This window comes from Magallana gigas, chromosome 5 (assembly GCF_963853765.1).
Source record: "Magallana gigas chromosome 5, xbMagGiga1.1, whole genome shotgun sequence".
In the NCBI taxonomy this organism is placed as follows: domain Eukaryota; kingdom Metazoa; phylum Mollusca; class Bivalvia; order Ostreida; family Ostreidae; genus Magallana; species Magallana gigas.
Genome location: NC_088857.1, coordinates 10,100,001 through 10,126,272, shown reverse-complemented (window position 1 = coordinate 10,126,272; position 26,272 = coordinate 10,100,001). Strand labels below are relative to the sequence as shown.

The 26,272-nt window shown below is 35.4% G+C and overlaps 2 protein-coding genes across 2 annotated transcripts in view; one reads left to right on the top strand and one right to left on the bottom strand.

The window, feature by feature from the left end:
• Nucleotides 1-327: 327 nt before the first annotated feature.
• On the bottom strand, nucleotides 328-19,817 carry LOC136275313 (NPC intracellular cholesterol transporter 1-like). Its single transcript, XM_066084052.1, has 22 exons — nucleotides 19,601-19,817; nucleotides 13,385-13,535; nucleotides 11,936-13,001; nucleotides 11,471-11,603; nucleotides 10,891-11,123; nucleotides 10,371-10,471; nucleotides 9,723-9,883; nucleotides 9,457-9,600; nucleotides 9,065-9,247; nucleotides 8,578-8,692; nucleotides 8,311-8,438; nucleotides 7,987-8,127; nucleotides 7,598-7,687; nucleotides 5,759-5,949; nucleotides 5,489-5,610; nucleotides 3,616-3,742; nucleotides 3,447-3,505; nucleotides 3,210-3,357; nucleotides 2,600-2,831; nucleotides 2,340-2,453; nucleotides 1,793-1,955; nucleotides 328-1,060 (listed from the first exon to the last, which is right to left on the bottom strand). The coding sequence occupies exons 1-22, from the start codon at nucleotides 19,685-19,687 to the stop codon at nucleotides 945-947; spliced, it is 4,005 nt and encodes a 1,334-aa protein (XP_065940124.1). The 5' UTR covers nucleotides 19,688-19,817; the 3' UTR covers nucleotides 328-944.
• A 290-nt stretch (nucleotides 19,818-20,107) lies between these two features.
• The window catches only part of LOC136275314 (peflin-like), a 17,184-nt gene continuing 11,019 nt past the window's right edge, over nucleotides 20,108-26,272 (top strand). Inside the window, exon 1 of the mRNA XM_066084053.1 lies at nucleotides 20,108-20,266. Within this exon, the coding sequence (XP_065940125.1) occupies nucleotides 20,246-20,266 (21 nt within the window). The 5' untranslated portion in view covers nucleotides 20,108-20,245. The remainder of the gene's footprint in view (nucleotides 20,267-26,272) is intronic.

The window sequence follows — 26,272 nt, the reverse complement described above, 5'->3', positions numbered from 1 at the left end:
TTATATTGTAACAAACAATATATATAGGATCTCGTGATTTGCGGAGGTATCTGATTTTTATCCAACGAGCTGTGTGTTTTCTACCTTGGCAAGCCTGGCCCTGTCACGTTTTCTTATCCTCGCCCAAATATAGCTTACATTTCAAGACAGTAACCATTTATTTTGTATTTAATGTCAACTCCCTTCACACTAATGTGTTACTGAAAACATTGCAAATTCTGGTCTTGTGGTCCATGAAATATTATCTTGATAAAATCTTCATTTCTAATGGAGCATCCCTTCAAAAACAAGCTAAGACTCTTATTTCATCGTGACTTTTTAATATTCATATTCAGCACTTTTCTTCGGCACTATTACAGTCCAGCATACAAAATTACATAAAGTAGCATACATACCTTTAATAAATACTCAATTTTACATAATATATTTCATTGAAAACAAAATCAAATAAGCAACAAAATAAAACGTACCTGTACAACTAGATTTTGTAATGCATTGCATCACAATCAATCTCATAAATTTCTAAATATAACAACAAAATCCTTGATTTTAGACAATAAAAACATTGAATTTTTGTCATTTCATGTACATTTCCCAAGCATCAAAAATAAATTTTAAAAATATGTCTCATTATTACTTAAAAATTTAAATGTTTTCAACACACAATTGTTCCAACATATCCAATATCCAAATATTCTTTGAATTCCAAGAGATTAAAGGTCAAAACAGAGGAATGAAAGACAAAGCACTATCTAAATAGAGTAATGTGCACCAATCTCAGTGGTAGGTTCTTTTGATGAAGATTTCCCTTACAGATAGGGATTCCCTGATGAAAGAGGGGTTTTACCCAATGAGTGAGAGGTTTTCCTGCTAAATGGATGATTGACTTGATGGGTCAGGAATGACTATGACAATATCACTGTGGACTTCCTTCCATGCCCCCATCAGCCGGGGATGGCGTCGTAACTTGAGCGGTTATGTCTGGGTTCAGCTATACTGTCTCTCTCTGACTGGTCCCTGTTTTGGTGCTTGTATAATTTGGCTTTGTTAAGTGGTGGACCTATAGAAAGAGGAAAAAATCAAAATAACTTTAGCAGGAAAATTGTCTTGGTAATTTACATGTATAAATATTTTTAAGTTTCATATTAAAAGCATTTACAAAGAAAATCAATCAAATTACAATCATTTATTAATGTTTGTCTAAAACTTTTGAATACCCTATCCCTGCTTTACCAGTAAGTGAAGCTGTCTATAAAATCAGAGATCGGGAGGAAAATTTCCAACCGAGAATATATATTGTCTGTTGTATATACAGTGAATCTCACTGATATAAGGCACAGAAATAAGGAAATAAAAACATTTTCTACATTTCTCATATCTTAACTCTTCCTTAAATAAATAAAAGGAATGTTGGGGATGAGGAACTTAAAATTCATGACCCCAGGACTTGTTCACAAGCTTAATTAAATCTTCTTCATATAATATATTGTATTGTTTTTTTGCTAAAATTCATATGAATTCTAAGCAGTTGTAACATATGTACATAATTATTAACATATTACGCTAGACTCTATCTAAGCAGAAGCACACATGTCACTATCAACGTTATACAATATTCTAAACAATTATTTTTTGTACATGTACATTCATAGGAGGAGAGACCCTATAAATCAATAAATAACATGTCATTTTACCTTCTTTAATATTGCTGATAATAAAAAGTTAAAATCTAGCATTGTTTTTATACTTCCTTCATAAAAGCTTTTGTTTTAATAATCATACCATCACGTACCTATATAACTAAGTAAAACTGGCAGGAAAATTAATCCATGTGAGGCTCCATATACAACCATGGCCAAGTACATCCGGAAATAGAAGACCTGAAACAGCTGCGATTTGGAGAAAGCCAGCACAATTATTCCTCCCAGCTTGGTCAGTGTAATGCCACTCAGAACCTGAAAAATGTGATACATGGTTTTTACTTCTCAAATGGCGTTACTGTGGATTCCTTATTTCACACCAGTACTTAATTTCATGATTCTAACGTTTTGCATTAAATCGTGAGAATTTAAAATCATGAACACCGATTTTTCATGGTATTTCCTAACAGTTTATATCTGTTAAAATTAAAGCAAGATTTTAAAATCCGCGAGATGTGCTTCTCGCAATTTTACCCGAATACTAATTCTTTGCGTTTCATTAGGAATTTACAGTATTTAATTGCGTTGAATTTGGAATAACAACATAATTTTTTTATCAGAAAGTTTCATACTACAATAACATTTAATTAAAATGAACAACAGAACAAGACTCCTGTTGACTGATTTAGAGACACTCACAGAGCTACCCATGTGTGCCAAGGATTCCCGAGCTCGCTCAACTCGAGTGGGCTGTAAACTGACTGCAAACGCTCGAATGATGTGAGCACAGAACTCCACCGATATGCCAATAGCCTGAAAAATAAAACATACAGTGTATGTAAGCATTGTAGACATCTTGATTTCATTTCCTGTACTCTATTAACTAAATTTTAGCTGAGGAACCTGCTATTCTGTTGAGACATTATTTGATTGGTTAAACTAAGAACAGCGAGCCTTACCATGACCAGGTTGACGAGGGACACAGCGTTGAGGGTGATGTCCCAGAAGTACATGAGACCCAGGATGTCCACCAGTATCATGCCGATCGTGATGACCACCATGATGGCCGAGAAGAAGTCGAAGCCCAGCAACAGGAAGGTCACCAGGAAGATGGCGGCAATGCAGATACACAGGTTCTGGATGGTGTCTTTCACAATGGACAGGTACTGCTCATAGAACACGTACCACACACTGGAGAACAGAAAACACCTCATAGTTCATGATCATTTAAAGTTCAGTGTGGTGTTTCACTTCTTCTATAAATACATATTCTCAAATGAAATCCAAATAGAATGGTGATAAACAAATATTGATGAAACACTCAGAAATGGATTATCTCCAACTACAAACATATGGAAGCGACTTGAAGTCCCAACCACTGTTACTTATGCATTTCAAGCTCTACTTCTTAATTTTTAACATCTTTTTCTTTAAAAAATTTTTTTTCTTGGTCAAATGTCTTTGCAATAGATAAATGAGGTTTGATTGTAAACAAGTTTTATTATTTGTGCAATCTTATCTATACTGTGTATGGAATACAAAATGGCTTTGTATGACCCCTAATATTACCTGTATGGGAACACTTTGATATTGTCGTTATGGAGCATTGTTCTCAGGGTGTTTGTGATGTTGTCTCCTATTTTTCTGGCCATCTTCAGGCCCTCAATGTAATCCTCATTTTCAGTCATAATGGTGTGATATGTCATGAAATAGGTTGCTAAAATCAAAGAAATATGAATCTTAAAAAATTGCTGACAAAAACTTAAACAAATGACGGTCATTTGATGTAACTGACAAAATACCTACCTCCGACATCTGTCTTGTTGTTGATGAGATTAACTCCACTTCCATAGGCAGCATGTCCTCTGTGAAAAAAAAAACAAATCTCAATTTGTTTACATTGTATACAAGCTGGAATGGACAATCTAAAGACAGAAATTTAACAGCAGGAATAAATGCACACAAAGTCTCCTACCCTTTAGCACATTTGAGCCCAGGGTTGTCCTTCAAGAACCATGGAAGATATTTCATGAAATCTTTTTCATTCGGCCTCCCATGAATTGATTTTCCCATTGGACACCCAATACATACAGAAGAGTTGTCTGAAAAAAAAATATTAAAATCAGCAAGATGTACAAGTACATGATCACAATCCCTCAACTTTTTCTCAACCTTTACATGCACTAAGCAACATTGTTACTGAATCAGTCATTATCAGGTACAGAATTGTTGTAAACAAATGGTATATGGTTGTCTCATGGTGGCTTTTCATAAATTTCCTTGGTACCCCTTACCCAAAAATAATCATCCCAGCAAATAAGGAAAAACTGTTTTTATTCAAGTGAATCAAGAAAGTAAGATCCCTTTGAACCATTACAAAATTCTCAACCCACAAAAATTGACCCCCTTAAAGTTAACTGATTCCACAGTATGTTATGATGGAGGGTGTATGTTTACCTGTGGAGGGTGTATGTTTACCTGTGGAGTGTGTATGTTTACCAGTGAAGGGTGTATGTTTACCTGTGTGCTTTGATAGAGGGTGTATGTTTACCTGTGTGTTATGATGGAGGGTGTATGTTTACCTGTGGAGGGTGTATGTTTACCTGTGGAGGGTGTATGTTTACCTGTGGAGGGTGTATGTTTACCTGTGGAGGGTGTATGTTTACCTGTGTGTTATGATGGAGGGTATATGTTTACCTGTGGAGTGTGTAAGTTTACCTGTGTGTTATGATAGAGGGTGTATGTTTACCTGTGTATTATGATGGAGGGTATATGTTTACCTGTGGAGTATGTAAGTTTACCTGTGTGTTATGATAGAGGGTGTATGTTTACCTGTGTGTTATGATGGAGTGTGTATGTTTACCTGTGGAGGGTGTATGTTTACCTGTGTGTCATGATAGAGGGTGTATGTTTACCTGTGCATTATGATGGAGGGTGTATGTTTACCTGTGGAGTGTGTATGTTTACCTGTGTGTTATGATGGAGGGTGTATGTTTACCTGTGCAGGGGGTATGTTTACCTGTGTGTTACGATGGAGTGTGTATGTTTACCTGTGTATTATGATGGAGTGTGTATGTTTACCTGTGGAGGGTGTATGTTTACCTGTGGAGTGTGTAAGTTTACCTGTGTGTTATGATGGAGTGTGTATGTTTACCTGTGGAGGGTGTATGTTTACCTGTGGAGTGTGTAAGTTTACCTGTGTGTTATGATGGAGTGTGTATGTTTACCTGTGTGTTATGATGGAGGGTGTATCTTTACCTGTGGAGGGTGTATGTTTAAATGTGGAGGGTGTATGTTTACCTGTGTGTTATGATAAAGGGTGTATGTTTACCTGTGTGTTATGATGGAGGGTGTATGTTTACCTGTTGAAGGTGTATGTTTACCTGTGGAGTGTGTATGTTTACCTGTGTGTTATGATGGAGGGTGTATGTTTACCTGTGTGTTATGATGGAGTGTGTATGTTTACCTGTGGAGGGTGTACGTTTACCTGTGTGTTATGATGGAGTGTGTATGTTTACCTGTGTTATGATGGAGGGTGTATGTTTACCTGTGGAGTGTGTAAGTTTACATGTGTGTTATAATGGAGTGTGTATGTTTACCTGTGTGTTATGATGGAGTGTGTATGTTTACCTGTGTGTTATGATGGAGGGTGTATGTTTACCTGTGGAGTGTGTAAGTTTACATGTGTGTTATAATGGAGTGTGTATGTTTACCTGTGTGTTATGATGGAGTGTGTATGTTTACCTGTGTGTTATGATGGAGTGTGTATGTTTACCTGTGGAGGGTGTATGTTTACCTGTGGAGTGTGTAAGTTTACCTGTGTGTTATGATGGAGGGTGTTTGTTTACCTGTTGAGGGACAGAACTGGTGGGAGGATTTGGTCTCCCTACAGCATGGGGGGTCTCCACCCGGGGACAGCCAACTCAGGTAGTCATCTAGCCAGGACGATGTAGGCTGGGCTATCCTAGAGCTGAAAATGAAAATTACTTCTTATATCACTATGTAACTTATATTCAAGGGGTTCAATACCATGTATTTCTAAGCTCACGAAACTATGATATGGAAACAAAATATTATTTAAATTTGTAAACTTCTGAGCATTCCGTTCCAAAACTTACTAATTGGACTGTAGAGACGCTGTGTAGATCTGTCCGACCAGGGAGTTCTGTGGACAGCCATTCCCTCCACAGATGGAGTTCTGGCCTTCCACTGACTTGTAATCTTGTCCTTGTTCAACCACAAAATAAACGGGGGCTCCAGTGTGGAGATAAGCACTCAGGTTTTTGAAATAATCCAAAACATAGGAATCCTGCATTTGAAAATTGTAAATTAATTACAATTCACTGAATTAGACAGTATCTCTGGCATAGCCCATTAGATTGTATTGCTTGCACATTACATACTTGAGAAAAGGCTTTAAAAAGAATACAAGTACTAAAATAAATGTTCAACTTTCTTGGTGAATTATTTACTAAAAGATAATGTTATATGAAAAATTAATAGAAATCAAAAATCAAAAAAATATGTGAGTAAACAAAAAGAAAAAAAACTAGAACTGTCCTAATGGGACTAATACCCCCGCTAGGCTAATTTCAAATGGGACAAATAATTGAATTGAATAATAAAGGTTTGGAACACACACCAAAAAAATTTTCTAGAATTGTAAAAAAAAATAAAAAATTAGTTAACAAAGAAAAATTAAAATCAAAATTGTCAGAATTTCACTGTAAATACATATCTATAACAGTAATACATTTACAAATGTATGTATTTGATGATATATTTTTTTAATTTAATCGATTTAAAGAAAAACCAACAAAATGACAATAACCCTTCCCTTTGCAGTGAATAGAAATACCGGTAGCCAAGCAATGCTCTTCTGTTGATAAAACTTTCAATATCTTTCTAATAAGAGTCTTGACAGATGCAATTAGTTGTTTCAAATTTTCCTCACTTTCTCCTATGGCACAATGGAACTCCATATCAGAAAATTGATCCCATAGGACTATGATTTTCTTTGATGAACTTGTTAAATTCAATACACTCCCAAAACATTACCATAATTACCATACTATGTAAAAATATGTAAAAAAAGAAAATTTAATATTACAAACAATTTTAAAATTTCCAAAACACTGCAATCATATCAGTAATTTTGAATTTCATTTAAATTAATGCCCAATAGGGTCACTTCATCAATTTACTTGACAAATAAATTTAAACAACCTCTAAAAATAGTTTAACTTCTTAAATTAATCATTATATTATTTATTTCCTTATAATGATAGACCTTTTGGTTTACATGAAACAGTTTTAAAATAGCCCCAAAACCATCACCCACTTTACAGATTATCAATTTCCCCTAAACACATGCTCCATCTGAACCATGGCTCAGATAATGGCTCCCTTGGGACAAATGAATTCAGCCACACTTGTCTTTGATGTTCTTATTAGCTCCTAAGAATTTATCATTGACAAACAAAAACTTTGCATTGTCAGTTGATAGAATACTTATAAAAAATAATTTTTTTTTTATTAATTAAGACATAAAGACAAAAAACTCCATCTGGATGTATTTATATAAATATATTTTAGAGTGTTTTCTATTAATTAATTAATAAAATCTGTAAGGATTCCCTCCCTTACTTTTCAACATTAGTACAATATATAGAATAAGGAAAATGAAAACTGTCATAAAATCATTAAATCTTGTCTGATCTTAAAAAAAATTGCAGGTGCACATCTTCAGATGGTGTTCAACATATGTTCAAATTTTCAAACTGTTCCATGCAGTAATAAAAAATTCTATAGGGGGGACAAAGTTGCGTCTACAGACAGACGGACAGACGGACAGACGGACAGACGGACGGACAGACAGACGGACAGACGGACAGGGTGAAACCAATATACCCCCCTAAACTTCGTTTGCGGGGGTATAATTAAAAGAGAGCTCTTACATCAGGCATGGAAAGTTTCTGATCCAGACCAATTCCTACATTGTGAATGACTGCTCCACTGATGCAAAAGTAGGTCACAAAAATTGACATCTAAAAATAGAAAAAAATACATGTACATATAAAATCACCATCATTAAAGATCTGTGTGTTGGGCAGACAGTGATCCACTTGTTATAGATTAGTGTGAGAAGCGGTGAACCTATCACCACAGTCTTGTGTGGTAGGCAGTGAACCAATTCTTTAAGTGGTAGTTGGTGAACATATCAAAGATTTCTGTGGTAGTCGGTGAACATATCATAGATTTTTGGGGGTTGTGGGTTACCCTATCATAGATTTGTGTAGTAGGCAGTGAACCTATCATATATCTGTGTGGGGGGCGGTGAACCTACCACTATTGGTCGCACCCACTCCTTCAGCAGGAGGTGAGAGTAGTAGTCCTTGACCAACTTATACAGGAATCCCTCACTGTCTTTGTCCCCAGATTTCTGGTTCCCCATTTTGACGAAGCAACACATGTCAAGTCTGTTACCCTGTTCAATGTATGTAGAAAATTAAATCATAATGCATTAAGGCCACAAAAAATCTACACAAAGCAGATTACAAAACAAATAACAAGGTCAATTCAAGCACAATTTGTTGAAAATGAAAAGAAATTCTGCAATAAACTGATCAATGACATATAAATGATTTCTTTAGTTGTTCCTGTTGTGTACCTTTTGCCTCTTGGCATCAAGTGTCATAAGTGCAATGAAAACTGTAATCTGAAGTAGGAAATCAAAGAGGACGGCCATTGCAGCGTAAAGGGAGAACACTCTCACAGCAGGCATATTTGTCAAAGCTCCTAAAATGTCAAATTAAAGGAATCATGTAAACATGTACTTACAAGTAGTATTAAAGCATGCAAAATCTGACTTTAAGATTTTGCGAGGATCTGAAATGTTTTGACTAAATCATTGGCAAAATTGAAAACTTCTGCTTGCCTAAGAAGAATGCGATGGATTCGGAGAAGCTGGACAGCATCATGCTCGGCCCGACCTGCCCCAGAATTCTACCGATCTGCTCCTCTGTAGTTTCTCCAGGCCTCTGCTTGTCTCTCTGTAAGAAATCAAAGGACAACCCTAAAGTATATTTAATGTGTCTCTTAATACCCTGCTTCCAAGAGCAGCTTATTTTTAAGAATAGGCTTATTTTCCATTGAAAAGAGTATTAAAAATGATTTTGTGAACTTAGTATTTGTTAGGCAATTTTGTGAACAAAATAATACATAATCTTACAGAAAATATCATAAATATAGCACATATATATATATTTTCTTACATTATTGTTTTCTGCAAATAAGAAGCTTATTTTCAAGAATTGCTGACGATTAAAAGTCTCTATAACTTAAGATTTTAAAAGAGCATTATTTTGCATACACAGATGTACTGCAATCTGCAGCTGAATATTTTCTTTGTACATTGTAATTACCTGAAATGTTTGCACCAATATAAAGATGTTGTCGACACCAACAGCCAGAACCAGGAACGGTACGACCTCAATGATGATGAGAGTGGCGGCTATCCCACAGTAGCTGAAAAGACCCAGGGACGAGGAGACGGACAGCAGTACGATCAACACACCGGCCAGACCTAGGGTGATCTTAGCATCCACCTGTGTACAGACAGTAGAGAATATCAAATGTAAGCTAGACCAACACATCTGTGGAACCAGATCTTATAACCCTCTATGTCCACAGAGAGTAAATTGTACTTACATTAAATAAATGCCATAAATTACAATATACTGCAAATCATACATTATCTGGGATAGAATGATTCCCACAAAACCACACATTACAGAGGTAAAGCTTTAGAATATACCAGCATTTTGGGCAGAGAGCAGTCGACACAATCGCCGTACTGTCCGAGCGTGAGTGCGATATAACCAAACATGATGAGGTAGGAGGCGAGTATGGTCAGAACGTCCGAGTCACTCTCCCTGTTAATCTCGTCCTCAATGGAGCGCTGAAACAAACCAAAACACAGTCAAATTTACAGTAGTTTTTTATATTTACACAAAGCCTACCTCAGAAGAGAAGGTCACAGTCATGTGTACAGTTAATTCCCTAGTTGTACAAAAAGCCTACCTCAGAGGAGAAGGACACAGTCATGTTGGGACTGGAGAAAGACCTCATCTTCTCAATAAACACTTTTTCCCATGCCTCTGCCTTCTTGTTCTTTTCTTCGGCCAAGTGATTATTCACAACAAAAGTGATCACCAAGGCTTCAGAGGACTTGTAGTCATTTCCTGAAAATGTTAATGTCACATTCTACAGCAGCTCCATCTAACATTGATATAGAACAATGTTTTCGAATACACTTTAATAAGTTTCTCTTTTTTTGCCTATTCATGAGTAACAGTCATTATATAATCACATTACTCATTTTTGCCATTTCTCCAAGAGTAACCATGATAAGAATAAATTTAAAAGCAATAGAATTTACACACATATAGGTGGGTTTATATAGCGTTAACTGTCCAACCTAGTTTATATGAGTATAAATTCTGTGGCTTTAGAATTCATCCCTATTAATTTAATAACTTTTAATCAAATACAAAAATAGAGAAAACTGGGGCTGATTTTAAATATAAATGAATTTTTCAGCATATTAAGCTATTGTATCGTCAGAAAAAAAGTTTGAACAAGTGCAACCTTTTTCCTTTAACCAATGAAATAGAGCGTTACATACCATTATTAACCAATGAGATAGAGAGTACTGATTTTGAATTCTACCTTTGTATCCTCCCAGTGAGATCCAGGGAAATATTGGCTGACCACTCTCTGCCAGACAGCTCATGTTCAGACCTACTGTGTCCTGTGTTGATGCAGGTGCCCTGATAGGAAGAAAACACCTCAACATAACAACAAAGTCAAACAAAGCCATCTGTACTATCTCAAAAATGTCCACATCTGTACAGAGCTATGTTGATGGTTAAGTGTAGAAGATAAATTCTTGACAGTCAAGGATTACTGAGCCAGAATTATCATTGCAGCCAATGAGTAGGTGTCTTATCTTTGACTGTTAAACCAAGATTAATCTAAGGAGCAGTTGTGCGACAGAAAAGTTGTAATTGAAACAGTGCCAATTAAACAATCGATAGTCCTTCTGTAGACTCTCAACAAGTAACAAAACACCTCCATCAAACACAGTTTCTATAAAATTGAAACTGAGATCCAAGCAATACAAAGTCGATGATAAAAGCTGACAATACAATGTGTACAAGGCTGCCATCAGATTTATGTATATACTTACTGCAAACAGTAACGGAGATGATCTATGTAGTCGGCTACGACGAAGAATCCGTAGCTGTCCATCACGACCTTGTCGATGTTGGTGTGGTTGTTCTGAAAGTACTGGAGGATGCTCTGGATGGTACACTTGGTGTTGTCGGGGGCCAGGGGCTGGAAACAGATGTCCTCCAGGGTGACTGTCTCCCCATTGTACTCAGCGGTCAGATTCTGAATGGCCAGCTGAAGGTCCAGTACCTGGGGGAGTGGGGAATCAGAGGGGTACTTGGGGTTAGTGTCAAACTTAATTAGGCCAGTCTTCGGCAATACTTTCAAAAAAACTTCTTATGACAAATTTTAAGAATATCATAATTCACTAGCTACTTTATGTTTCAACCTCCAGTAAAATATGCTTGAAGTGATTGAAATACTTTAATTTTGAATACATGGATTTGCATTTTTGTGCAATGAGAATCACTATAGGAGATTGAAAGTGTTAAGGACTTAGTTCTTTTATTTAACACAACTCAGATTGATAAAATTTAAACTTTATTCACTTGTTCACGAATATTATCCTAGTTGAACAAAAGCCATTAAATTTTTACCATATGTAGAAACTCCTTATCAAATATGCTGGTATAATTGACAGTGTCCACAGAGGGGGGTGGGTTTTTGTGTACAACATTTGTGTGGTTGTTGGGTCGAGTAATAATTAGCTGCTCTGTCCTGTAGAATGGCCTACAATTCACAAACAATATATTAAGGCTGAAGTTTCCTTAAAAACATAATAATGAGCCGTTATTTTATGCCCATACATGTATATACTTTATTCCTTGAAATTTGACCTTCAATTTTCCTGTTTCCTCCTATACTGGTTAATTTCCTACTCATTAAACTATAATAAAGATAATAAACGCTCCAGCCTTGTAAATGAGTTCACTTCAATTTAATTATAAATAACTAACTGAAACATGGTTATCAAATGTTATCATTGTTTATCAAGTGACAAAGCAATTCTGTACAAACTATGTAACTATGGGAACCTCTATCATCAATAAACAATACCGTACCCAAAATGAGAATCAAAGTAGTCCCGCTCTGTGCGTGCCTGACTGTCTTTGGCCGACCACAACTTCACGGGGTCAGTGGTCACCTGGAACACGGAGATTCCTGCGGACAGGGCACCAGCTACTGCCAGACCGACCACCATCACAAGAATCGGATGTCGGGCACAAAATGTTCCCCAGGCGTGGAAGAACGACTCCAAAAGTGTCTCCATCCATGATCCAGTTTTCTCCAGGCAGCTGATATCTGCGTGGGAGACTTTGGGGGCATTGATCCTCTGGGCTCCAGGTCTGCGTTTCTTCTTGCCGTCACCGTTCACACAGAAGACTCCACTGTAATCTTCATCCTCATCCTCAAGTCGAGAATACTGCGAATCCATAACATCCAAAGAGTTTCGAACCAATATATTATAGCAAATGACATATATGAAGAAGAATAGATTGAAAACCAGACAAACAATGGCAAATGCAAAGTAGTAGCAATCAATGTGGAGGATTTTGCAGGGTTCTGGCTTTGGGGGGATGGGTGGCACAGGGGCACAGCTTGCCTCACAGTCCTGACAACTGCACACCGACCGGTTCTTATATGACTGGTTACAGCCAGTGATGGTGTAGTTCATTGGAACGTACGTGGTATTACCTTGTGTCACATTTTGATCTCCAATTGCAAAATTGATAGTGAAAGGGGTGTGGCCATTAGCTGTTGATCCCATGTAACTGAGCCAGAGTTCTGCTGAACATTGGTCTGCAGGCCGCCCACAGAAGACACTTAAAGCTTTCTCATTGGCTGACGGCATTTGAACATCTTTGCACGAGTTGAACATTCCGTTGGCATATTCGTTTGTTAGATAGTAGTTTACTGCTTTGACAGCTGTTTTGTTGGCTGGTGTAACCTCTGTTCCATTTGACTGCAGAAATCTGCTTTGGTGGGGCCCACAAGTCAGGTAGCAGTACAAGTTGAGGAAGTTGTTGTAGCAGGATGGGCATCGGAGAAAGAACTGCTGGGGAAGCCCCATGTTGGACTGCAAGGTGTGGAGCTGATTCACATCACAGCATGTCTTGGTCTGGTTACCTGAAATGGAGGAGTTACCATTCCTGATTACCACCGACAAAATCTTTTTTCAGAGAGAGAGAGAGAGAGAGAGAGAGAGAGAGAGAGAGAGTTAGGAGGGATATTTTTTTAATGATATAATTGATTTTTTTTAAACATCTTAACATAGTAATTTGATTGGGCAACAGGAAATAGAATTCATTTTTGTTATGATTTGGAATGTGAAAGAACTTCAATCATTAATGCCATTACTGCAAATGCAGACTAAACATGAACCTATGACAAGATAAAAACTATTTAGTTTTAAAAGTTTTTTTACAAATATAAATTGTCAACTATGACTATGAACAGAAGTAGATTAACTAATTGTGATATGAACTTCGACTTGTCGAGTTCTAACTTACCTGTGACGAGATCTGGACAGTAGGTCCGGAGAATATCCATACCGACCGGATCTTCCATCACCTTTGGGGGTCCATTATATTGACAGTTAATTTTGCCTGAGGGCGTATTTTCACATTCCCCATACCAAATACACTGACCCTCCTCCTCCGCCTGTCAAAACAATGTTGTAGATTTGCAATCATCAAGAAAATCCTTCAAGTTAAGAATAACTACTGTAAACAAACTTTGGTTTTGGATGACTTTACTTAGACATTCATCAGAGGTAAACTACATTGTAACTCATGCACCCATATGTAGATAAAGTTTATAACTTTTGGGTGTATGTTCAAATCGTTTTTTGGAAAATCTCTTTTTTTTTCTACTAGTGATCCTGTAAAAGTATGAAGACCTGAAAATTGTTGCTAGTTCAAGGTACTTATTCTCCTTGAACAGAAAAACAACAAATTAAGCTGGGTCTACAAAAGTCACATGTTATAACACTTACAGTAAACACTTTTGTTAAATCTTCATATCTGAGAGCAAACTACTTTACCTAGTGTATACAGATAAATACGATAAACCAACTACATTGTCATAGCCACACAATGAGATATATACATCCCTGTATGTATTCCAAAACCCAATCATATTCCTTAATTATGTAGGCTTTGTCTGTACAGAAGGATTGAAATACCATAACAGTACAACAATACAGAGAATGGACATTTCGTGTAGACTGATTTTGCACTCTGGACATGGCTTTCATAAATATCTTGTAGTTATCTTTCAGGCATTAACCCTGGTCAACTGGAGCAATGGCACCGACTACCCTACAAACTGCTGTGTGGGACTTTCATGAATCCTCAGTGACTGCATGATTACATAAGGTTATAAGTTAACACACTTAACATGTGATGTTGCAGTGATTTACACCTGGTATAACAGGTAAATGTACAGGTAAATGTGTTAGTGAGCCCTGACCTAAATCTGAAGATCACATGTACATGTGTTCCTATGATAACAGCATCAGAAACTGGGGTATACATTGTTTTGTTATACATTGAACTCAGAACTATATCTAATCAGGCCTTTTATCGAGCTTTCTCCCTGGTGAGAATAATCACTATAAGTAAACCATTGACAAATACACACAGAACAAACAGTATGTCTGACAATACATGTATGATGTAGATATGAATTTATTTTGATTACCGGTAATTAAAGACCATCAAACTCAATAAGAATCAAAGTAGATGTTAGAGTCAAATTTTTTAATTTACTTTAAAAAAAAAAGAAAGGTTATGGATCATGTAGATCTACATCATTTTAATTTGCAAATTTTGTGACACATGTCAGAAAAAGGAAATGGAAATAGGGTACAATGGGTTATACTTGTATCTCTTTAAACATTTATATTTCTTAACTTTTTTAATCATGGTACCGTAAGTCCTCTAATCATATCTCTACATCTTACTCCTAAGTTGATTTTGCAAATAAGCATATATCATTGTATATAAGTGAACATGGTATTCTTTTAAAATTTACTTTTGTAATTCACTCCACATAAAAATGGTAAAAAAGCTTAAGTAATATGTGAAAATGTTTTTGCTTCTAAATTTAAGTAATTATATGCATCATTTATATGAACAAACTTTAGATATAAAAAAATATTTTTTTTTTTAAAGGGAAATTTTTAAAGTAATAGTTGTTAGGGAATTCTAAAATTAATATATAAAGGATTTCCTTGTTTAAAAATACAGGGGCTAAAAAAATAGATGAATAAAATAATGCAAAAGCCTATTTGGTTGATCATGATTATTTCGGTTTAACACACATGTATTGATGTTTCAGTTTAATACATATGTATATATTTAAACAGGTGTTAAATGAACTGCTATAATATATGTAAATTTCCCTTGTAAATTAATAAAAATCACTTGGGAGCATAATCATAGTGACAGGAGTCCTTCTCAAATTTGGGCTTTTGATATTCCTCTGTAAATATATCACGGTTTTTTGTTGGCAACAATTGTTAATGACTTGTCTGATTTCAGGAATTGAAAAAAGAATTGTGGAGCACATGGCTCAGTTATCATAGATGTAAGGCCAGTAACCCAAAGGTCGCGGGTTCTTGAAAGCCACAATGTGGTCACTTGATGTTGTTTGTGTACCCTTAGACAAGACACTTCAATGCCTCAATCCCCCAGCTGGAATACGGTACCATCTTATGTTAGTGGTTAACCTGTGATGGAATGGTGTCCCATCAAAGGGGAATCGATGACTCTCATCCACTTAACACCATGAAAACCAGGGATAAGCATTGCCTTATGCGCCTCATGGCTCAAAGAAAGATGAAATTTTTAACTTAATTTGAATTTTTGATAAAATTGCATGATCTTTCAGAGACAGAAATAATTTTATATTAATAAACCTTTATTTCCTACATGCATACAATTTGAGTCTTTTCCTGCACCTGCATGCTCACAAAATTTAATTGACCAAAAGATTCATTCATAATATATTCAGAGACATGGAGTCAAGTGAAGTCACACCCAAACTGACTCATAATCCATTGGTCCGGTGGTAAACAATGATACTTGGATTGTAAATATAAAAGACACGCTGTTAAGGTTAGGTTTTCATATAATTACAAATAATTAAGAAATTATGAGATAACTGAATGAAGAATTTTTTATAATTTAATGCCATCTCCTATAAGTTTGCCAAAGAGGTCCCTATATTAACATTTGATAGAAAATTCCTGTTTACATCCAATCTTATCTTAAAAAAAACAATTAATTATATTGATAAATTTACAAATTCTTCTCACTCTTTGAAGACAGGCATAATATTATAAAAGTCATTTTTACTCAGACTGATTGATTACAAGTCGGTTTGGGTACGAGTCTGGTTACGAGTTGACTGTAATTCAGAGACATACATGTATATACAAGTTTATAACAGCATATACATCCCTGATTTGTCAGAGTATTTGTCCATATAATTGATAATATGTTTTACGGTGCGACCGTTGGGGCGAGCACAGCAGGGCTGCGTTTTACAAAAGAACTTACGACTTACGATCAAATTAATGAATGCTAATTAATCACCAGCTAATCAAAAATTTATTCTTATGGCTGGAAAATATAACTATTGGAATTGAAATATTTGTAAACAAATGGTTTTATGTCAATTTTGTTCTCTAAAGATCATTTTACGAGACTGTAAATATTTACGACTTTGTCGTAAGTTCTTTTGTAAAATGCAGCCCTGGTGATCAAAATGAATTATGATAAATCAATAAAAATAAAAGTAGGGACGTAAAGTAATTACATTTATCGCTATATACGGTAAATGCCATTTATCGAAGAAGAATAAATCAAGCGGCATAACTCTAATAATTTTAGTAACCAATATTTTATCCAAGCGCGATAACTCTAAATCAATAGGCGCGGGTACTTAAATGTCAATAATGTAATGACGTCATTATTGCGCGTGCAATTATCGATCCATGAGACGCTGCCGATATCGAACAGACGACGGACGTGTAGATTGACAGAGAAGTAATTCTAAAGTTTGTATGTTGTAAGGAATTTGGTATGTACCGTTAACCAGTTTATAAATTTGATGAGGCGTTGGAAGCGATTTGGGTGTTTCCATCACCCCACAAAAAGGGGATAATGTATCAAATTGTACTTTAGAAAATATTTTGTCTATAAGTCTTCGAATTCAAAAAGTTATATTAAAAAATTAGTTATGTGCAAATACAGATTTTTAATATATATACCAATTTAGCTTTTTGTTCTACATAACATATTATAAAAATAGTATAATCGATAGGTCAGAATAAAAAAAAAAAAAAAAAAGAAAAAAAAAAAACCAAACAAATAAATAACAAAGAATATGAATAATGTATAAATTATTAACGGTGTGGTATATTGATGCAATAACCACTTTTTTTTGTAATTAATGACTATATAGATGTATATATATATATTTTAAAAAATTGAATAGCCTAATTTATACGTGTAAAATTAACATAATTATTGGCAAACGTTTTTAGTATGATGTTACGGTCAAAAAGGAAATCAAAATCCCCATATGCCAGGCCAACACGTGCACCGGCCGCCGCCAGAAAAGCAGTGTCAGTCAGTAATAGCAACCGCCAGACACAATCAGGTACAATAAACGCTATTGACAATTGTACCGATGCTTTGTGTAACGGCATGCAAATGTTCAACACGCCAAATTCATTATGTAGTGTAACAGATGCACTGGGTACCCATGTACCTCAGATTGTTAGACAATCTATTTACAACAATGAATTTGTCCACATGCATAAAATGTTACCCCTCAAACCTCATGACGAACCCCAACAACAATTAGCTTTTGTCAATGGTGAATTGGTTATCCAGCCAAAACACAAAGAAATTAAAATTACTTCTGTTGAAACCTGGACAAATGCATTTCTCGTGTTCAGCAGCATTTATCTGACCAAGTTCCCTGAACACACCCAAGCTATCCTCAAATATATGAACACCATTCGCACAGCTGCCCAACGTTCGCCTAATTTGAACTGGTTAAATTATGACATACAGTTCCGATTAAAACGCTCTCGAAATCACACGGTAGATTGGGGTTCTATCGATGCTGAGCTTTGGCTTCTTTACGTAGCGCAAGGTTCCTTCCTCACAAGCCCGCAAATGACAAATTTTTCGAATAAATCGGCCAAATGCTATGAATTTAATTACAAAGGTTCGTGCGGCCGACCTTACTGTAATTATCACCACGTGTGTCTAAAATGCAACAACAACCACCCTTCTATTTACTGCAGGGTTAACAACAACCAACCCATTCGCCAAGAGAGAGGGAAACCCCCCGCATTCGACCATATGCGACAATTCCCTTATAGAGGTCAAGGCCGTGGGCAGTCAACAGGCAACGCAAGACCTATGGGACATGGCTCCAACCCCGGTCAAACTTAATGTCTTAAAATCAATGCTTACTAGTTATCCAGATCAAAATACAGCTCATGAATTACTAAACGGGTTTGAATACGGTTTCAACATTCATTATTCTGGTACACGAGAATTTCACGTTTCAAAAAACATGAAATCTGCAGAAACTCACGCTGAGGACGATAACTCCGGAAATTGGCGTTGTTTCAATGCATGTTCGCCTTAGTCCGTTCGCTCTAGGTCCCTTCGCTCTTATTATTGTTTGCCTTAAACCTCGTTCGCCCCTTGTTTATAAATAATCCATATTATAAGTTATTTCATTTACTTTTAACTTAAAACTTGTTAACTTTTGTAAATTTTTTGTATACTCTATGTTTTTCCTTCATCAAAAAAAGACGTATTTGGTATAATTGTGAGATTTTATTTCTGTAAATTGTCGATAACCGTCTTCTTGTTTTTATAATGATTCGCTTGGTGGTTTTTTTAAACAAATAAAAAATTTGAGGCTTTAATTGGCTTATTCAGAAGCTTAGCAGATGATTATCACCTATTCTATCTTTGAAGAATTTACATAACACAATCCTTTGATCTCTAAATGAGATATATACGGAGATGGAACATGAAACTGTATCAAACTTAATTTAATTATCATATACCCCTAATTAATAATAAGATCGTAAGATCTTTTCACTCACTACAAATTTCATAATTATGATATGGTTATATTATGAGGTAAATTTTAAAATAATTACAAAATAAAAACAAAAGAAAATCAAATATAGCAACATTTCAAAAAAAAGAAAATAAATCAATTCACAAGTTTTTGTAACAATATAATGTCACCGTCAGTCAAATGGTGATTATTATTATGTTTAAATTGACCAGAATACACAAAAATATATAAATTAATCCTATATAAAATTAAGGCGAACAGACCAAGTACGAACGGCGTCAAGAGCGAGCGGACCTAGGGCGAACGAAAACTAGAGAGAAAGGCGTCAACGGCGAGTGCGTTTTAGAGCGCACGAACAGCCAATCATTTAGTACCTAATGTGTGAAGGGTACCATATAATCAATTGCGACCATCAAATGGGGGTAAGACACCAACAAAAGATGGGCTATGCCCAACCCAATAATATAAAAATTCTTTATTACAATTTGAGTAGACAGTCATAGTCTCCATTAAAAACCTGTCATTAATTTGGTGAATCTGATTCATACTATACAACTTTTAGATGTGAAAAAAGACTTAATAAAATTTACAATTGTTGTATTTACCTCATTATTAGATGTTGCTATCCCACATAGGCATATCACCATAAAAAACACAGACGTCTTGTAAATATTTCTTTCGAACAGAGACATCCTCTCACACTAGTTGCAGCAAAATAAGTGGGAATGATCGTATAATGTTGGACCTTGGACTCTCTATAAGTTACATAGTAACTTCGACGCTGATTCAGTCATGAGATGGCCTGATCCGAGAGTTGGTAAAACTAGGCAGCTAAACTTAAGGCCGGGTTTTATCATATTTAAGAAGGAAATGGTTTTTATCCATGATTTCCTAGGATACTGTATAATTAAAAGCAAAATTAGAGAATTGATATTTTTCAATGTAAGAAATAGGAATTTAACAAATATTGCGGGCTTATTTGTAAATCATTTTGTCCAAAATGTTTTCCCCTTTTACCGAATTCTGATCCGATCAACCGGTGTTACCGGTAATTAAAACCTTATTGAATTTAATGAAACTAACTTTATCAATGATTAATTTAGTAATCTTAGAATATTACCCAAACTTTTATAACGTTCTTTATTAAATGGTAAGAATAAAGTTTTGTCGATAGGCGTGACAGAATCTAACGATATTTAATTTGATTCGTGCCGAAATGGGCAGGTAGCGAATTGACAATACTCTTCAAGATGGCTTACCCGTACGGACAGGTGCGTACTCTAATTATTAAATTAAATTTCGACAATTGGAGAGGTTTTTTTCAGAAAGTATGTACTAAAATGTTAACCTTAGATCGTCAGTAAAACCAGTAGAGTCTATCAATCGAAGAAGAGTTAGGCAATTGAATATATCGAGCCATATATCTTACAATTTGTTGCTACTTTTGTCTGTCGTACTGAAGTAGGAAGTTTGTGTAACGCCTATATCAGTATATGTATGTTTTGGTGTGCCCATATTTTGACAGTCTTAATTTATTGGTCTTTCTTACAAAGTGGGTGAGATATGAATTTGAAATATAATAACATGTTTATCATAAATATCAATCATAACTGTCTTTTTTTTAAGAATAAGCAGGTCCAGTACAATCACTAGATTTAGAAGCTGCAGGACTGTTGCCCCCGATCTAAACAAAATTCGGATGGATGACCTGGAAGCTACAATGCATCCCATTGTAAAAACTGCAGTTTACGTCACACACAATTATGTGCTAGCTTTGGACTGATTAATATCATTTACAAACACAAGTTGTACAAATGATCCCAAAAATTTCCTCTGACATTTTACTACAGATATCGTCACTTTACTTGCCTCTGATATTCTTTTAAACACCATCACCAGACCTGTAAATTGAATTGGTTTGTTTACATTTAAAAATGGCGACTCTCAATCTCGACGTGAATTAATATACTTCATTTTCGGAGGTCGGTTATCATGTTTAAGAAAAAGTCTGAAGCAAGTAAAGTGACGATATCAGTTGTAAATTGCCTGAAAAATTTAATGGTACTTTAATAATTATTTTTACAGAATTTGTGTGAAAATGGAATTAATAATCCATAAAGTGATTTTTTTTGTGCGCCGTAAATTGCATTTTTTTACTATTGAAGGCACTGAAGCTCCCAGGTTGTCCATCCGAATTTTTTCAGACCGGGAGCTACAGACCTGCAGCTATAGATTTAGCTATGTAGCTTGTTTACCTACATAGCTTTATTTACCTACCTGAAGTAGGTTTATTTAGCTACCTTTATACAATTTTGCAATTTATGTAAAACAAAAAGTCGCAAGGAACTGTCAACCTATATTTATACTGTGTAGTTTTAAAAAAGGAACTTGGAGCAAAAATTGTTAAAACATTGCTGCTTTTGAGCAGTTTTAAGGGAAACATGCATTTCTATTGTTTGATTAACTGTATGACACCTTGTGTGCAATGAGGCATTGATAAGTGTGATTACTTCACATTGTGCTGAATTATTACCAATCAATCATCATGTTTACCAAAACATTTCTTCTTTGTTATTCCATATAAGGAGTAGATGTTTGGTAACACATAAACAGTTATACATAGCCCAAAAACTTTTAGAACTTTGACTGCATTTGTGCAGAAAGAGCAACATTTTTAAGAATGATTTTTTCTTGAATTGTTTTCAGATCAGTTCAAAATTGAAAATTATTGCGACTTTTAGTATAGATGCCCACTTAAAACAAAAATATGATTGAGTAGCTTAATAAACCTACTTCAGGTAGGTAAATAAGGCTATGTAGGTAAATGAAGTTAGTAGCGAAATCTAGTGATTGTACTGGACCTGATAAGGTGATCACAGAAGTTGGAATTTTATCAATTTGTTGGAAATAAATGAGGAACAGGCAAAATCCTACCAGTGAGCTTCACTGAAATTGGTTATCATAGCCCTATTACGTGGATTCTCCATGTTCCGGATTTCCGATGGCACGGATATTATGATGTAAATTTTAGACCATCAAAAAGTTAAAAAACCATGCTTCTTCCATTTTATCCGGAAACTTTTCTATTAACATCATAGTAAAAACCTGTCCAGTTAAACATTCAATATCCGGAAATCTGGTCTGATAGAAAGAGACTGTCGTACAGTACACTATGACAGTGAAAAAAAACCCCCAAAATTGTTTAATTTGCTAAAAAAAATTGTAAAATCGTATTAAAAGACATGAAAGTAACAATTTTTAGTAATTTTGTTTTTTTGTAACCGAACTGTTGATCCTCCTGCCGTCAGTACCAGAAGTTTTAGGAGATTTACCTCATAAACTGAATGCTTACACAGAAACTTGCTTATCAAAAGTTGTCGTATATACTATTTAAGGTCTTCCGTTTCCAACGGAAGACCTTATAGTGATTGTAATGTTTCTTATTATTAAGGTCTTCCGTTTCCAACGGAAGACCTTATAGTGATTGTAATGTTTCTTTTTATTAAGGTCTTCCGTTTCCAACGGAAGACCTTATTGTTATTGCTTTGTTTCTTTTTCACTATTATTTTTATTGTTTTTTTTTTTCTGTCACGTTTTCTCAAAAATGCTTCAGCCAATTTTCATGAAATTTTCAGATCTTATTCATGACAAAATTTGTAAGAAAAGTACACGGGCTTTTTTTGATCGTCACTTCCGGTACCGAGATATTAAAGATTTTACGTTTTTGCTTATTCACGATTTTTCTCAAAAAGTATTTACGATAGAAACTTCAAATTTTCAGAGAAGGTAGAGAGTGAACGGCTGCAGTGCCCTTCGCATATCCGAACGTCCGCCGTCACTTCCGGTCGTCACCGGAAGGAAATGAAAAGCCTTAATTTTTCAAATTTTTAGATTTGAATTTTATTTATGTTTTTATTCGATAGAGACGCTTAAAACACTTCAGAATATGAAATTCGTGTTAAAATCGATCCAGGCATTCCCGAGATTTTGAGTTCAAAAGTTCTGAAGCGAGAGTCCGCGTAGCTCAGTCGTTAGAGTGTTGGACTTGTGCCCAGGCGACCCGGGTTCCATCCCCGAGTGCCGATTATTTGTTCTTCCCTAATTTTCTTTTGTTTAACGATTTTACCTTTAAAATGATGGTTTTTATTGTTTTCCGTTTTATTTTTATCATAAATAATAATAATAACAGCTTTTTTAGTACAAATATAGAGCTCGTTTTTGTCAGCAGTTCGCATCGCCGCCATCAAAGACATGCCGCCGAAGCGCCCCTGCAGTACGACCGCATTAGAGTTCACTGGGTCGCTTTGCCGGCATCAAAGAAATGCCGCCATCTCAATGACTGTATGCACACAACATTTAGCAATGCACAAACGTTATTCTACATGACCTTAAAAGGAGGACTGATTAGTATTTGTTCACATATATAGATACACGCTTGCATGTATGCATGCGTTTATTGACATTCGTTGCTGATATACTGATTCCCTAAACACTATAAAAACCTAGAAAATCTCTCTCTCTCTCTCTCTCTCTCACTCTCTCTCTCTCTCTCAAGTACTTGTACAGGTAACATGCAGTAAATTGGACAGAGGCTAAATGTACATTGGCGTCCAAAAAGTATACATGTATTTATTTCAAGTTACGGGATAATGTCTATGGATTCAAATAATTTGAAATTCATTGCTTAATGATTGTCTTCATACTGATTGGAAGTCAACGCTAAAATTAAAGATGGTGGACTTTTTCCTTTTTTGTGCATGTCTATATACTGATACAAATCTGTTGCCTGTCTGGGATTAAGAAAAACCTCCAAAGTTTACACACGTAACTATACAAACGAACGGGTGACTGCGACAAGGTTTGAAAACTGACCAGCCGTTTATGAGTGTTTGAGCCTAAGATAAACAGATGTTAAACAATCAATAGTTACATCTTTCAAACAACGCTTATACATTGTTCTAACATATGTATATTGTTCAGAAATTGTGTAATTTGTGATATTTAGAATTTAATAGTCTACGTTTAATATAGAAGTCACCGACCGACCCCCCCCCCCCCCATTCATAAAATCATTTAGTTTTTCTGGCCCGATTTTCCTTGATCTTTGATCTTGGGCCTTTAACTTCAACTAATTACCATTCTAGATTACTGTACTAATTACCAGACCAATTCGTTCATTATTAACAGAGTTATGAAGTTTTTGGCATTTGAGTTTCAATTGTCGTGATTGACATGTACTGTAAAAAAAATCATAACTCCCGAGCCCTTCACTCAATCCTAATGAAAATTCGTGAAAATGAACCTCGGACACCATTCTTATTGTCTGCCAAATATGCAGCGGATTGAACAATCAAGTCGAAATTCCTGAGATTAAACGGCGCTTATTGCCTATACCGGAAAATTAAATTTACACAGTACACGCACCGACCCCCCCCCCCTCCTATTCAGAAAATCATTTAGTTTTTCTGGCCTGATTTTACTGGAACTTTCATCTTGAACCTTTATTTTAAACCTAGTTCAATTATAGATTACTGTACTACATGTAATGACCGAATCCGAGATCCACACCTCAAAATTCTATTTTCGATTTATTTACGACGAAAATCAAGCTCAGGTTTTTTCACCCCCCCCCCCCCTCCAGACACCCCTGCGAATGTTATTGTCATTCAAATTTTAGACCACGTGGTTTTATTTTACCCTTTCAGTTTCGCAGTAAAAATCGTACCTCGTGTATAAAGTCTATTTCACAGTACATGTATCTAGGTTCTTAATATAGGTAGTCAAATATAAAATCTAGAGGTTTATTGATTTTAAACTTTATCTTCATTAATTGGTGAATAAAATGTGTTCTAGAAATAAATGTGACTATACAAAAATTAGTTTTTGTTTGCTGTTGCAACAACTAACATGTTTAAAAGAGATCCCTCCTGAGGATTAATTTTTGATCCGCGCCTGACCTAGTAATAACATCAATAGTGAAACAGACTATACCATTTTATGCAGAATGTTCCTTGAAAATGGCTCGATATACTAAGTTTTAATGCAAAACAGACACCCACTATTTTTTTTTTAAAACATTGTATTGCACACCACAAGCATCAAACATGGCTATGATTTTATTAAGCAACCCAATGGTTATATTTTCAACCACTCTACACGTGTTTGAACACGAACGATAACTCTGTTCTGAATATTATCGTTTAATATAAATAACTGCTAGATGGTAAAATAAGACATACATCTTGAAAGCTTTTCCTGTTTTAACATAAATCATAGTAGGTTGTGATATGAAAAACGACCAGTACTTACGTATTTTGAGAATATTATCCGAACACTTATACTTCCGCTCGAAATTTCACAGGAAGTGAACAAATATCGGTGAAGTCTCGTGAAGTTTCATTCGAGCACCTCTGGATTTATTACTTACTTAGCAACGATAAAGAAAACATTCCGAACACATTCGCAGGGGTGCAGACACAAACACGCATAAATATTTCAAATGACCTCGCACTGTTACCAAACCTGAATAGTCAGACATCTTACATGTTGTTTTTCATCTCATACAAAAACTCAGCTCTTCTCCCGGGCGGAAACGCCCCAAATTCAAAGACAAATTCGGGAATTATTTCGCGTCAGCCATGTTTTGAGACATCTGCAAAGGCTGTGTGTTCTAATCTCGCCGGAGCCAAGATTTGTTCTTTCTCTCTATTTCTTTCTCTCCTTTTTATTTAATTTCTAACTAAAATATTCAACATAAAAGGGTTGTTGGACTAAAGTTCAAGTTGAAAAACACTCTTCAATTAAGATTCAGACAAAAACAGTCTTTTATTATTAGGGTCTTCCGTCTTCAGCGGAAGACCCTTCTATTCTTATTGTTATTAGGGTCTTCCGTTTACAAAGGAAGACCCTCTTTTTTTTCTTCGGTTTCTTTTTATTACAGGTTATTAGACGTGTTATTAGGTCAAAAGACCTCTTATTTAATATGAAATATATGGGGCTGGTCCTTCAAATTAGGGATCCAACGGGGTGTATAATCCTTCATCCATCGCTCTTTAAGATCACATCTGCATTTCCTGATATGTTTCGTTGATGAAGATAAAAGTCAAGGTCATTTCCTCTTCTAAAAATCGGACGGAAGACCTCCTCGTTGCTCGCAACGAGATCGTGTCTAGTTATTATTATTTTTTTTCCCCCTTTTTTTGTCCACAAGATTTCTCAGAGATGGCTGGATAGATTTTCTTGAAATTTTCAGGACTAATAGAAAGTGTTAATATCTC

Excerpts from the sequence above, each read along its gene's own strand:
- LOC136275313 (XM_066084052.1), bottom strand. The coding sequence starts at position 19,687 with ATGTCTCTGTTCGAAAGAAATATTTACAAGACGTCTGTGTTTTTTATG. Across the intron at positions 13,536-19,600 it reads TAGCAACATCTAATAATGAG|GCGGAGGAGGAGGGTCAGTG; the intron begins GTAAATACAACA and ends TTGTTTTGACAG. Across the intron at positions 5,950-7,597 it reads AGAAACTTTCCATGCCTGAT|GATTCCTATGTTTTGGATTA; the intron begins GTAAGAGCTCTC and ends TTTCAAATGCAG.